At 16.4% G+C, this 15,597-nt stretch overlaps 5 protein-coding genes across 5 annotated transcripts; 2 read left to right on the forward strand and 3 right to left on the reverse strand.

Moving 5' to 3' along the window:
• Positions 1 to 3,542: 3,542 nt before the first annotated feature.
• PRELSG_0208800 (conserved Plasmodium protein, unknown function) lies at positions 3,543 to 5,447 on the reverse strand (the record flags this gene model as incomplete). The annotated part of the gene is made up of 1 exon (XM_028679874.1): positions 3,543 to 5,447. The coding sequence occupies one exon, from the start codon at positions 5,445 to 5,447 to the stop codon at positions 3,543 to 3,545; it is 1,905 nt and encodes a 634-aa protein (XP_028535550.1).
• Positions 5,448 to 6,308: 861 nt separating this feature from the next.
• On the forward strand, positions 6,309 to 7,424 carry PRELSG_0208900 (proteasome subunit beta type-3, putative; the record flags this gene model as incomplete). The annotated part of the gene is made up of 4 exons (XM_028679875.1): positions 6,309 to 6,311; positions 6,582 to 7,091; positions 7,158 to 7,252; positions 7,376 to 7,424. The coding sequence occupies 4 exons, from the start codon at positions 6,309 to 6,311 to the stop codon at positions 7,422 to 7,424; spliced, it is 657 nt and encodes a 218-aa protein (XP_028535551.1).
• Positions 7,425 to 9,352: 1,928 nt separating this feature from the next.
• On the forward strand, positions 9,353 to 10,021 carry PRELSG_0209000 (conserved Plasmodium protein, unknown function; the record flags this gene model as incomplete). The annotated part of the gene is made up of 1 exon (XM_028679876.1): positions 9,353 to 10,021. The coding sequence occupies one exon, from the start codon at positions 9,353 to 9,355 to the stop codon at positions 10,019 to 10,021; it is 669 nt and encodes a 222-aa protein (XP_028535552.1).
• Positions 10,022 to 10,291: 270 nt separating this feature from the next.
• On the reverse strand, positions 10,292 to 13,621 carry MRE11 (double-strand break repair protein MRE11, putative; the record flags this gene model as incomplete). The annotated part of the gene is made up of 1 exon (XM_028679877.1): positions 10,292 to 13,621. One exon carries the CDS (start codon positions 13,619 to 13,621, stop codon positions 10,292 to 10,294), a length of 3,330 nt encoding a protein of 1,109 aa, XP_028535553.1.
• A 664-nt stretch (positions 13,622 to 14,285) lies between these two features.
• On the reverse strand, positions 14,286 to 15,491 carry PRELSG_0209200 (conserved Plasmodium membrane protein, unknown function; the record flags this gene model as incomplete). The annotated part of the gene is made up of 1 exon (XM_028679878.1): positions 14,286 to 15,491. One exon carries the CDS (start codon positions 15,489 to 15,491, stop codon positions 14,286 to 14,288), a length of 1,206 nt encoding a protein of 401 aa, XP_028535554.1.
• Positions 15,492 to 15,597: the final 106 nt, after the last annotated feature.

The following is a 15,597-nucleotide window of genomic DNA, read 5'->3' on the forward strand; positions in this document are numbered from 1 at the left end:
GAATCTATATTGAAATGGATATATATGAAAATAAAAAATGAAATTTCTTTATCTTGTTTATTTCATCATATTATTTTATATTCAAAATTAAGCATAATTTTACAATTATTACATTAAAAAAAAAAATTAAACGAATATGTATAAATATAATACATACATATATATGCACAAAAAAATGCTTAAAATATTGAATTGAATTATAAAAATAATTAATATAACTTTAATTTTTTATTTTCACTTTTTTTTTAATTTTTTCTACGTTGAATTTTTTTTTTTTTTTTTTGTTATATTTACTTGTACTTTTTTTTTTCTTTTTAATTTTTTTTTAATTTTTTTTTTTTTATATTGACAATTTGCATAATTTAAATATGTTTAAAATGTTAATAAATTAAAAATCATAATTTTTATATATATACATCTTATTTTATTTTTTTACAAATGATACATAAATTCACTTTTTTATGTTTATCAAAAAAAAAAAAAAAATAAGTGTTTTTAAATGATTTAACGTAAAATATTTCATTAAATGATAAAAAACATCAAAATTAATACTTCTGATGCAGTGAAAGGGGAAAAAAAAATATATTTATGTATACTATATCATTATGTTAAAAAAAAAAAAATAGGAATTAATATTTAAACTCTGAATTTACATGCATAAAATTTATCTTATTTCAAAAGTATTGTATAATTTAACACTAAATATATATTGTTTATATAAACTATACTTGTATATATAGAATTTTTTTTTCATTTTTTTTTATGAAATAGTAACATTACAGCATATATGAAAGTATTTAAATTTTGTGAAATTTAGTAATATATATATGTACATTTTTGTTTTTCAAATATATAATGAATTGCTTAAATTTTACAAAAAATAATAAAAAAAAAATAAAAAAAAAATTTCTTATTTTTCTTACATAATTTCAACATTTTTTACTTTCTTTTATTTAATAATAGAAGAAAAAAAGTAATTTAATTTCTTTAAAAAAAAAGCAATTTTAAGATAGAATATTAAAATTATAACTTAAAAGAGTATTTATGAAACTATATTTTCATATTGAACATTTATGTGTAATGCTTTTTATATGTACATATATAAATATAAATAAATTATAAAAAAAAAAAAAATGTACATAAATTTACTGTGAAATACATTTAGGCATAAAAAAAGTTTCTATTTTACAAAAAAGAAATTAAATGGATCACTTATTATATATATATTCTTTAATAATTAAATATACATTTATAATAAAATTGATCATTGATTAAGCATTTCTTTTTTTTTAATATTTTGTATAATATATTTTATACATATGTGTAAAATTAACATAAACATTAAATGTTTTTTTAAAATAAACTTTTTTGTTGAACTATAGAAAATAAAATTATTCATATATTTATTTATTTAAAAAGGATTCCATATATAATTATATACTATTGACTTTATTATATATGTCTATCATAATAAAAAAATAATATTACCAGGAAATATAAATAAAAATTGCTGGATTTTAATTAAAATAATTTAAAAATATGCCTATTCAAATTAAAATAAAGAAAAATGAAGTTATAAATTAGACATAATAAAAGTAAATAAATCATTTAAGTTTAATAATAAAATATGTTATTTCGATTACTCATATATGCTTTATTTTTATATTTTTTTTTAATACATATTTATATATATAATTTCTAGAATATATTAATAATATTATATAAAAGAAAATAAAACGAATAAAATGAAATATTTTTGATAAAATGAGAACTATGTATTTAAGTTGTAAGATAAGATTATGTTATTAACTAAAAATTATGTAACATGTATTTGGTAGAGTATTTTATATATATATATCATTATTTATACAAATATATTATATTGTAATTCTTAAGATATTAGTTATATAAAGGTTCATTTAAATAATGTATAGATAAAAAAAAACCTGAATAATTATATAATAAAAAGTTTGAATATAACTATAAATATTATCATTTGCTTAATATTTGTTCTTTTTATTATTTTGTAATATTTTCATTTAAAAAAAAAAATTCATTAATATTAGAAAATATAATGAAATATATAAATAAATTATGAGTTTTACAAAAAAAAAAAAAAAAAAAAAAATAAACAAGTAAAACATATTTCAAGGTTAGGTATTATGATAGTTCTTGTTACTTTTTTTTTTTTTAAATTTATTAAAAACAACATGAAGGTAACACTTTTCTAAAGATGATTATTGTTATCATTTTAACTCTGCATCATAAAAGTAGTTTACTTATTTCGAAAAAAATAGTGTAATGATAATTTTCATATGTATTCATTTATTAATTAATTTATTATTATTTTTTAATAAGAGTAATATATAATATATACCTAAAAATATATGAAATTAACATTTTATGTTACATTATATAAATGATATAATATGTTGTGAAAGTTTAAATTATGATATCATATTTTTTTTTTTTTTTTTGTTATAAACTTTATTAATTACAAAATTTATAAGAGGCTCATGTTTTCTAGGTAGTAAATTCATTTTTTAAAAAAAAAAAATTTCCTATTTCACATAAAACCAAATGAACTAATAATATTAGTAATATATATTAACTAATAATTTAAATATAGAAATGTGTAATTTTTAAATGAAATAAAAAATAAGATAACATATAGAAAAACAGAAATAGTTTAAAATAAAAAAACAAAACAAAAAGTTAAAGTATAATTGATCCTTTTTTTATCAAAAAAAATGTATCATTCTAAAAAAAGTATTTATTAGAAAAAATAAAATGATATGAAAAAATAATTAAAAATAAAAATGAATACAAAACAATATGTATTTTTATAAGTATTTCATTTTTTTTTTTTTTTTTTTTTTACTAATATAATGCTACATATTTTTATTTATTTAAAAGAAAAATAAAATAAAATAAAATAACGTATATAAAATGAAATAAGCTAAAGTTCAATATTGTTTATTTCCCTAAACATTTCTTATTATTATAAGTGTGCTAATATAAGTAATTTTCCTTTAAAGGAAATATATATAAATTATATTCATAAAATATAAAACTAAAACATTTTTTGTAGAATACTTTTACTATATTAATAATTTTTTTTTCTTTTTTATAAAAAATAAATTTAATTTTAAAGTAGATATCTTATAATGTGTACTTATTTAAATTATATAATTCATTATCTATATATAAATTATTCTTCCTTATTTTCCATTATTTTATTGTTTTAAAAGAGAAAACAAAGATACAAAAGAATCATCAAATTTCAAATTTTAACCTCAGCTAAACTAAATTTTCTTTTCATATAAAATTTATGTTTTATGTAAAATATTTTAAAGATATAACAGTATATATTTGTTTTACATATATATATATTTTTATTAGACAAAAAAAAAAAAAAATTAATTCAAAATTATGTAGTTTCAGAATAAAATAATATTTTTATAAAAGTTTATTTTATTTTATTTTTTTAAATCTTATGAATATATTTAAAAATATACAATTTTTTTTTTTTTTTATTATAATTAATTTATTAAATGGATAAAGGGTTTCCACTCTTCTGGTAACATATTTAATACATATAAATATTTTTCATGTTTTTTTTTTTTTAAAAGCAAAACAATTTTTGTAATTTCATCCTTTCCAATATCCTTCTTATTATTACTAATAAAACTTAAGCATTTATGTAATATTTCGTTTTTATTTAAGAGGGATAAGTGATTAGTTATATTCTCACTTTTAGATTTTTCTAATACTTCGCTTTCATTTTGAGGATATGTAAAAGAATTATTATCACTATTTTGAATTTTCTTATTATCATCATCAAAAGATGGAACATAAAATGGTAATAAATCTAGGAGAACAACTGAATAAAAATAACATAAAAATTCATTAATATTCATTACATCTATTTTTTTCACTAAGTTATTAGCTATTTTATATAAAATTTCTTTTTCATAAAAAATAGAATGGCATAGTCTTGAAAATCCTTTAGCATTAAAATTATAAATATTTTGTTTAATTATAGGTATTAATCTATCTATATACTTATCCAAAATTTTAAATTTAAACAAACACCATACTAATAATGATAAATATTTATGATGAATGTTATTTATGTAATGGTAATTATTTAAATCCTTTTCAATTAAATTAATAAAATTTTCATCATATATACATAATTTTGACAAATTATAAAAATTCATTATTTTATGTAAGGTAGTCAATTCGTCATATTTTTTTACCATTTCTTTTATAATTATGAAAAATACAATGTTTTCTTTAAATAAATATGCATTATTTTGTGATAAGTTATAAATTTTCAAAGTTTTATTCAAAAGAATATTATCTGAATTATTAGAATTATTTTCATTGATACTTATTTTATCATCTTCAATATTATATTTAGAATAATTATTTTTATAAGAATAATTTGAAACTACACTTAATAAATCTGTTAATTCAATAGCCGATAATAAATGTAATTGGCTATCTATTTTTTCAATAACTTCATTCATAAAGTTAATGATAAAATCTCTATGAGAAATACTTCTTTGATCAAATGGTATTTTTTTTCGAAACTTTCTTTGCTTTAAATATTGAAATAAATCAGTTAAAAAAAATTTTTTATTCATATTTTCTTCACAGTAAATATCAATTAGTATTTTAGTAAAAACTCTTGATATTCCAATATAATTATATATATTTATTTTTTCTTTTATTTTATCTAAATAATTTATAATTAATCTGTATATATATAAATTATTTATTTTGTTTAATATATATAATGGTTCTAGTATTAAAACAACATTCTGTATACTAAAACAATCAAGTCTATATTCTAAGTATTGTAATAATTGTTCTATCATTTCTTTCTTTTTATCAAAATAATATAAATATGAATAAATATGAAATATATTAACTATTTGATCTGGTGTATAAGTTTTTATATGATAAATTATTTGAGATTCTACATGGGGTAAAAATACTTTATGGATAAATTCTTTTGTTATTTGTTTTTTTAAAATAACATATTTTTCATCTTTACCAGGTATTAATTTCTCATTACTTTTATCCAGTGTAACACTTTTACTTGTATTTTCGTTGTTTACACTGTTTATTTTCTCATCGTCTCCTTTTTTTTTTATATAAAAACTTTCATTATATATTTTTTTGCATTCATCATTTTGGTTAATCTCATATTTTGGTTGTTCAATTTTTTCTGTATTTTTAGTTCTTATCAAATTTTTATATTTTTCAATTATTTGCTTACTATTACAATCTAAATTATCATTTAATTTTTTATTTTCATTATTTATCGAATTACTTGTATTAAAATGTTTTATTAATATGTTATATCTACTTGGATTCAAACATTTGCTGAATATAATCAAGTTTTGTGAAGATTTTTTAATAAGTAAATTTTTCATTTGTGATGATATGTTCTTATGTAAAAAAAAAAAAAAAAAGAATCATAAACAATAATTATGTCAAATAATTTTAAATATTTTTTTCTTATATATTTCTTTAAAGAATTAAATTTTTTCTATATGTTTTTAGTTCATTTTACATTATTTTGTTTTTATATATTATTTAAATATAATTTTATAATATAGATTTTACTTAGGTATACTATGCCTTGTTATATATCACTTTATTATGTTTTATTTTATTTCGTATTATCATATTTTTATTATTACAAAGCATCAAAAAAAAAAAAAAAAAATGTAATTTTACTATTTTATCAATTTAAAATAGTAGAGAATACATTAGCTATCTTCAAGTTTTAAAAAAAAATTTAATCAAGGGAGATAATTATTGGTTTCACATGTGTATAATAGGAAGTATATAAATGTTAAATTTATGAAAATGTATGTAAAAAAAAAAAAAAAAAAAAAAATTAATAAACTTAAAAAGTAGAAAATTTAAAGTTTAACAATATAATTAGTGAAAAAAAATATTAAAAGAAATAATTTTTATAATAAAAAAAAAGTGATATATTGTAATAAATACTTTTTTTAGAATTTTGAATGTTAAATCGGAGGAATACAATAATATATTCACCTTATGTAAATTAAAAAAAATAATTCTTTACATTTTCTTTTTATTTTATTATCATTTTAAATATAAAATATATAGCATTTATTATTTTATTTTTTTAACTTTTTTTTTAAATGTATAAATAAATATATGTGTTTATGAATAAATATTTACAGAAAATCAAAGAAAACAAAAAAAAAAAAAATAAGCTTTTCAATTGTTGCTAAGTTTCTTTTTAAAAATAAATAACAATGGTAATAAATTAAAGGATAAATTTTTGTAAAAAAAAAAAAAAAAAAAAAATAATAATAATAAAAATAAAATAAATATTTTAAATATTTAGATTTTGTTTTTCATGAAGAAGCGTATGAAAGAATTTGAATGACAATTTTATATGAAAATTTTTAATATATTTAATGAAAAGATGTATATATATATATAAAATGATACTAATAGTTATATTTTTGTGAAATTTTTTAAGAAGAAATTATATATAAGAATGATTTTGTTTTTAATTTATACAGGGAAGTATATTTAATTATAATGGTGGTTGTGTATTAGGAATGAGTGGATCTGAATGCGTTGCAATTGCTTGTGACCTAAGACTTGGATCCAATGGATTTACAACAGTTAGCACTAATTTTACTAAAATTTTTAAAATGAATGATTATGTTTATGTAGGATTAAGCGGATTAGCTACAGATATTCAAACACTTTATGAATTATTAAGATATCGTGTAAATTTATATGAAATAATGCAAGAAAAGCTAATGGATATAGACTGTTTTTCAAATATGTTATCAAGTATATTATATTCAAATAGATTTTCTCCATATTTTGTTAATCCTATTGTTGTTGGTTTTAAAATTAATCATTCCATTGATGAAAAGGGAAATAAAACAACTACTTATGAACCCTATTTAACAGCATTCGATTTAATAGGAGCAAAATGTGAAACCAAAGATTTTGTTATCAATGGAGTTACTAGTGAACAATTATTCGGAATGTGTGAATCTTTATATATAAAAGATCAAGTAATATAAAAATACATGATATATTTTATATATATATATGCATTTTATTATTTTCTTTTTTTAAAGGATGAAAGTGGATTATTTGAAACAATTTCCCAATGCTTATTAAGTGCTCTAGATAGAGATTGTTTATCAGGATGGGGAGCTGAAGTTTATGTTTTGTAAGAATATATATACATATATAAAATAAATTTATATTTATCTATTGAGATTGATTTTAAAAAAGTTTTTAATTTATTAATTTGCACAAATATATGAAGTTCACATTTTTTTTTTTTTAATAGAACACCAGATAAAGTTATTAAGAAAAAATTAAAAGCCAGAATGGATTAAATTTTATATATATATTTTTTACAATTTAGGATACAAAAAAAAAAATAAATAAACCTTTTTTTGTAATTATCTTCTATCATTTTTTTATAGATAAGTAGTAAATTACATATAATTAACCAACTTAATATTATAAAAAAAGAGAAAAATAAAAAAAAATTAATAAAATAAAAATTTTATTTAATTTTTTCAAATTTTTGTTTTTGAAAATATTATGAAAAAAAAATATATAGATTCATTCCTTTAAAATGATAAAAAAATTGAATTAAATATTTTAAATAACTAAATATATTTAAATAAAGCTCAATGCAATATTTCTTTTAATGCTTTAAGAATTACTATATATAATAATATATCATCTTATATATTTAGCGTAATAAAAAAATATATATATAAATATAAAACTATTAAGAAAAATAAACATAATATATAAGAATATAAAGTGAAATTTTCTTTAAGGAAAATTAAAAATTTATATTTGTTTACATATAAAAAAAATAGGAATAATCTTTAAAATACATTACTTTTTTTTAATACCTAGTGATATTCCTTTTCATTTTTATTAATTTTATCTTTATAGAATAAATTCATAGTAAATATTAAATTTGAATATTTATTATATGTTAAAATTATTAGAAAATATTCTTTATATTTATAGTTTCATAAATATTTTTCAAAATGCAACATTCATTTTTATTCTACTTTTTTTATTTTCATTTCAATATATTTTTTATTTTAAAATATGATTTCATTTATTAGCAATATAAAATTTCACTGATCATTTATCATTCCTTTTACACATTAAGGTTAGATATTATTTTAAAATATTATAATATAAATAACATAGAAAATTGGATTATCTTGTGATATAGCATTATAAATCTTTACAAATGTAATTAAAAGGAAAAAGAGAAGAAACTTTATTATTTTTTATATATCTTTAGAAGATTTAAAATAAGAGTATTTTTTTTTTTTTTTACTAGCAAAAAATTTTGGTTTAAGTATCCCATATAAGATATTTAATTTGTAACATAATATTCATATATTATAAAATATAAAAAAAATTAATACTTTTTGCCATATAAGATAAAAAAAAAAAATAAATATTTTTCTATTTAAATATATTATATATATTTTTATATTTCTTTATTATATTTCATATTATTTAGTACTACTCTATCATATTTTATTATGTAATTCCTTTTTATTTTTAGTTCCTAATACTATATTTTAATTTTTTTTATATATTTGAATAACTTGCTTTAAAAGAAAGTATTTATTTTAATAAATAAATTTATAAAAATAATTTATGATATTAACTCTAAAAAAATAAAAGATACATGAAAGTATGTATTTAATTCAAATTTTTAAATTTATCACTTCAATTTATTTTCTAAATTTTAAAAAAAATGTAATTAAGTTTCACAAAATTCATAATTTAAATTATTTTAATTTATAAGCCAATATTATATTCATTATTATTATATATATATCATTGTAATTTAAATGATGAATATAACATTTCAAACTATTTACTTTTAATATATATAAATATTATTTTTTTTTTTTGAGAATATAATAAAGCGATTAAAAATTTTCTATGAAATATAACTTGATCTTTCATTTAATATTTTTTAACTTTTATTTTCATGCTTTAAAATTAATAAAAATAGTTGTATAAAAAAAAAAAAAAATTGATGTATGTGTATTTATATCTTCTTTTTCATTAAAAATAAAATTAAGTATACAATAAAAAAAATAGATTATAAAATACTATAAGAAAAAGTTAATTTTTAAGGTAAATTTTTTTTTATAAAATATATATTTTTTTTTTACAAAAATTTGGAATTTTTTATACTCTATATTTTTTACTTTTTTTTTTTTTATATAATAGTAAGTATATAATTTTTTGCTATTTCTATATTTTTGTTATGCTTCATTTTTTTATTATTTTTCTTTTAATTAATTCAGCATATGCAATTAATATAAATGTAAAGAGTCATTTATTTTTAAATAGTAATTTTAATAATATTAAAAAATGGAAAACTATTAAAATAAAAAAAATATTTCAAGGAGATATTATGAAAAGTAATATAATATATAAGCAGATAAAAGAAGAAAATTATCCTTTTAAAAAATATAATATTGATGATGTTTATTATGGTAGAATATTAGGTATTAATAAAAGGAAAATAAAAATAGATATACTATGTGATAGAAAAGCATATTTAAATACATCAGAATATTTTAGTTTAGAGAAATTCAATAAATATATTTTTTTATTAATAAAAATACATAATATAATTAAAGTAAGAATAGCAAAAATCGATAGTATACATAAAAAAATTATAGTTGATATTAAGAAATATACTAATGAAGAAATATTATCATCATTTAAAAATACAAATTACCTTATCAATTCTAAAATTTTAAGTATTAAAGAAAATTTTATATTAGTTTATATAGCACCTAAAATACATGCAAAATTAATAATTAAGCAAAATGATGACCTGAATAATTATAAAATAGGAGGTGATATTTTAGTTAAAATATATGACTTTGATAAAATTAAAAATGAATTATATGTAAAAAATCCTTAAAAAAAATATATATAATAATAATAATATTAATAAAGTTTCTGGAAATGTTTTGATAATTTTTTTAACATTTATGCTATATATATATTTACCTTTTTAGAAATTAAGATATAATTTAACATTTTTAATTCATAAATTTTACAAAGAATCTATTTAAATTTTTTTTTTTTTTTTTTTTTGGATTTATTGTAATATATAAATTTTTTTCGTAAAAATTTGAAAATTTTATTATTTACATAATTTTGATATGTATAAATAAATTATATATATACATTATATTGAAAGAAATTCTTGATTTTTTAATTTTTTCGTAAGATCTTTTAAATAATCATCTGTTAAATTGTCTATTGGAATATCCTTTATATTTTGTTCTAGTAACTCTATTTTATCTTTAGAGCATTTATCAACCATCGAAATAATACAATTAAAATCGGAATTTGAATTAGAACTAAAAGAAGAATTTGTATTTAAAATAAAATTTTGCATAGTATCCATTATCATTTTTTCATCTAATATGGATAATTTATTTTTTATATCGCAATAATCAAATAATATATCAAATACTTTATTATATTCATTTATATATTCTAAATTATAAGTATCTTTATCATTTGATTCATCATCTTCCTTGCATTGTAAATTGCTCTTATTTTTTAACTTCTTCTTATAAAAAGATAAACATTCAGAAGGATTTGCTATACTATTTATAAAAAGAGAACCAAATAACTGAGTATTTATTATGTTAATATCATCATATTCTACCTTTAATTTTATTAGAGGTTTTTCATATACATATTTTTTTATTTTTAATAAATCAAAAGTGTCATAACAATCTGAAAAAGCCATATGTATAAAAGTGCTTGAATAAAAATCTTCATTTTTTAAGTTAGAATAAAAATTGTGAATATCATCTTCAGATATCAAGGAATAAAAATATTTTTCTCTTTCTTCTGGTTCTTCAAATATACTATTCACTGTACTTTCATTTATTTTTTTGGAAAATAGCTCATTTGTTTCTCTATTTTTATAATTGTATTTTTTAGCATCTTTATCATCATTAAATTGGAAAAACAATTTTTTAAATAAATAATATTTTTTAATTTCTTCGTATAAATTTTCTTTGATGTTATTCAAAATTGTATTTGTTTGGTCATGCAAAAATTCTTTTAAAATTGTTTCCTCTTTAAAATTTAAATTGTAATCACTTAATCGGATTTCCTTAAGTTCAAATGGTCTGACCGTTTCCAATTTTATTTTTAAAAAACGAAATCTTTCATTTTTAATTTCTAGTAGACCAATATATTTATCTCCATATTCGTTTGTGCATAATGATGTTCTAACAGATGATCCTAACTGTAAATTATAAAAAGAATTAAATAAACTTTCTTCTAAATAAGGTTTAGAAAAGTGTTCATGACCCCATATAACCAAATCAATGAACTTTGGAACAAATGATTCCTTAATAAAATTTTTTGTATTATTACCATATGTATTTCTTATATATCTATTTTGATGTAATACTAAAATATTTATTCTATTTTTATAATCAGATGGCAAAACAAACTTTACTTTATTATTTTCAAAATATCTGTATAATCGCTCATCTTTCATCCATCCAATTGCATAAATTGAAATTTTCGTTTTATTTTTATTTAAAAGAATAGGTTTAATTACAGTATTATCTAAACTGTTTTTCCCAATATAATTAATTAAATTAGAAATATCTAATATATCTAATGGAGAAATAAAATCATAACTATAAGGATAATCATGATTCCCATGAATTACAAAAAATGGGATAGATTTTTCATATTTTTCGTTTACTGAACAAATATTTAATCTATTCAAAAGTTCTTTTTTATTTTTTAAATTATTCAAATCCTTTATTATATCTTCCTTATATTTGTCATTGTCGTTGTATTTTCCATTATCACTATCATTACATTTTTCACTTTCATTATCATCTTCATAGCTTGATTCATTAGTATTTTTTTTTCTTTTCCTATCATTTGCTATAGTATTCTCATTTAAATGAGAATTGAAGTATTCTTTTTTTTTTACTATTTTTTTTTTTTTTTTTTCTTTTTTATTCCTAATTTTCTTTATCTCTTCAATTACCTCATTGCGTTTATTACATTCAGTTTTTAAAACTCCTTTATCTATTTCTTCATCTCTATAATATTCATATTCATAATTTGTGATTTCTTTTACATGTATATTAAATTTGTTATTATTTTTTTCTTTTTCTTTTTCCTTTTCTTTTTCTTCTTCTTCCAATATCCAATTTTCTTTTTTATTTACATGACAGTATTTTCTCATTATTAGCATAGATTTAAACAATGCATATTCGGATACTTTATTTTTATGAAATAAATCTCCACTATTCAAAATAATATCAACATTTAATTTTTTTGCTATAAATAAAATCTCTTCAAATGAATTGAAACTATCTTTTTTTTGTATTGAATTATTTTCCTTATATCCTAAATGATTATCTGTACATAACATAATTTTAAAAGTATCAGGAAATTTTTCGCTCAGTTTCGTTTTTAGTTCGTTTACATTCATATCTTTAAATAAATCTCCACCTTCTCGTTCATTTATTAAGTTATATTTTTTTTTCTCTTTTTTTTTATCTAAAAAATTATCATTTTTTCTATCTGAAACAAGCAATTTTTTCTGTTCCTTTTTTTCTTCATGCTCAAAAAAATATTCTTTTTTTCTTAAATTATTATCTAGATTTATTTCTTCCTTTTCGTCAAAGATCTTTGTATTATTTTCATTCGTCTTGTGTTTTGCATCTTTTGTATTATTATTATTATTCTCAATGTTATTGTATTCTTTGTTTTCATATATGGACTCCTTTTCATTATTATAATAGAAAATTCTGTTTAAATTTAAACTATGGCCATCGTTGTTGCTATTTTTCGCATTTTCTTCACAATTGTTGTAATATATAAAATTATCATCATTGTTTTTTATATTTGTACTACTATCTTCATTTAAATGATTATGTTCGTTATGCAGCTTGAAAATATTATTATATTCCTTATTTTTTTTTTCAAAATAATTGTTTATTTTATTTCTGTTAATTGTAGACATATTTATATCATCTTCACATATAAATGGTTTTTTTATATCATTTATGTCTCTGTTTCTTAAATTTAATTTTTTTTCATAAGTTACTTCGTTTTCTATGTGTTTATCTTTTCCAAAATTACGATTTTCTTCCTTTTCTTTTTCTTCTTTTTCATTTATTGTTTCTTTTAATAGTATATCACTTGTTTTATACAAATTATTATATAAATTTTTTATAGATAACACTCTAGTTCTTTTTTTATTTAGTATTTCATGGTCATTATTATTTATGTATTTATTAGTATTATTATTATTTATTCCAAAAATACTTGTACTGCTTTCAAGAGCTTCATCATCATTATTTTTAATTAAGTTATTTATTCTTATGCTTTCATTTTCTATATTATTAAAATTACTTTTGTTTATTTCTAATTCTTCTTTAAATATATTTTTTTTATTCAATATATTTATATCATCATTTTCACATAAACAATTATTATTTCCATCATTTATCAAACTGTTCATCCTTTATTAAATTCTTCTCATAAATTAAAATGATCCTTTTAAATTTCTTTATTATAATTATTTACCAGCATATTTTGTAAATTTATTTCATTTATATATACATAAATAGAACGGTAATTTATGAAACACTAAAAATTAAACTTCAAGAAATAATGATCATATGAATATAATTAAAGCAATGTGTAATAAAAAGAAAAAAAAAAAGTTTAAATAAAAAAGCATATAAATATATTAATCCAGCATTAAAGTGAAATATAAAATAAAATGAATCTAAGAAATATCGTATGTGATAAAGAAAAAATAAAATATGAACCTTTTGTAACACTGAAATTATGAACACAAAAAATTATTTTAGGGAAGTTCTAAAAGTTTTAAAAAAAGATACATTATTATTTTATATATTTTTTAAATAAATAATAATGAGTTATTATGTTTAAAGAAAAAAAAAAAGTTCATAATGAAAATAATTTTTGAGAAAAATTTATTCTTGTACATAAAATACACAAAAAAAAAAAAAAAAAAAATGAATGTGTTGAATTAATACTTTCAAAAAAAAAAAAAAAAAAATACATGATACATTTTTTATTTTTATAGATTAAAAATAACATCATATATGCAAATGATTAATATATATTTATAATAAAATCAATTTAAGAATATGAAATTATTTACGAAAAAATTTAAGAGGAGGAAAAAAGTGGTATGTTGAGAAATATATTTTATAAATATTAATTGTATGTATTGTTTTTAAAGAAATATAAATAATAAATATAAGAGGAAAAAAAAGTATATTTTTTTTTATTTTAGGTATATTTTCTTTATTTGAGTAATATAATAGTATAAATAATAATACATTTATTACTAAAATCAGAAATGAAAAGATAAAGCCTTCATATATATATTGAGTATTTGTTGAACGGTATATATATTTTTGAAAGATGGTTTCAATACTTTTATCTTTGTTATATGCATCTGAATTATTAATTAAGCAATGAAAAATTCCACTTAGGCAAATCAAGTAAAGGATATATGAGCAAATATATATTATAACATTGTATTTTTCTAATAACAAAACAAAAAAGTATAAAAATGTAAATATAATGATTATTAAACCTGTTATAATTAATCTCTTTTTGTGAGAAAACTTATCATGTAGTATAATTTTATTTCTATTATGTAAATTAATAAATTCTATGAAGTATTTTTGAATAATTTGATTATTTAATTCTTTTTTCTTTTGATCTATTTGTTTAATATCTTTTATGTAATATTCTAACATAAAATTTTTTCTAATCTTAGAAGAATAATTAAAATTATTAAAAGTGTTGTTATTTATGTATACAAATTCTGGTAAATTGTAAATCATATGAATATATTTTAAAGGTCTGTTATTATATTTATTGAAATTTAATAAAAAAAAGAAAACTGGTTTTATTAAATGGTTGTTATCATTATATTTTTCTTTATCATGTTCATTTGAAAAGTTTTCATTATATAAAAAAATATTATCTAAAGTTATTTTTTTGGCAACTTCATTAAATAATTCTAATAAAATAAAACTTTTTTTATCAAACTTTGAAGTAATATTATTACTATCCACATCGATTAAAAATAATACACAATCATAATCATCTGTTTTATTTAAAACATAATCAACATAATCATTTAATGTTATTTCATGTACATACATAAATAAATGTTTTATATTTTCTCCTGCATTTTTGTGTGTTTCATTCACATGTAATTTTATTTTTTTATTTATTAATTTTTTTAATTTCGTTAATTTTCCGTCTTCATCAAAACAATAAATTTTTTTAATTAAATAAATTATTACAAAAAAGAACACGTATTTTTTTAAATATATATTCATCCTGTTTTTGTTTTTTATATTTTTTTATAGAAGACTTCATTTGCAATTTTTTTTCTAAGTATCTTAGTTTTTTTTCTTTATTTTACTTCCGTATTAAAATAATAAT

Source organism: Plasmodium relictum (genome assembly GCF_900005765.1).
Source record: "Plasmodium relictum strain SGS1 genome assembly, chromosome: 2".
Taxonomy (NCBI): domain Eukaryota; phylum Apicomplexa; class Aconoidasida; order Haemosporida; family Plasmodiidae; genus Plasmodium; species Plasmodium relictum.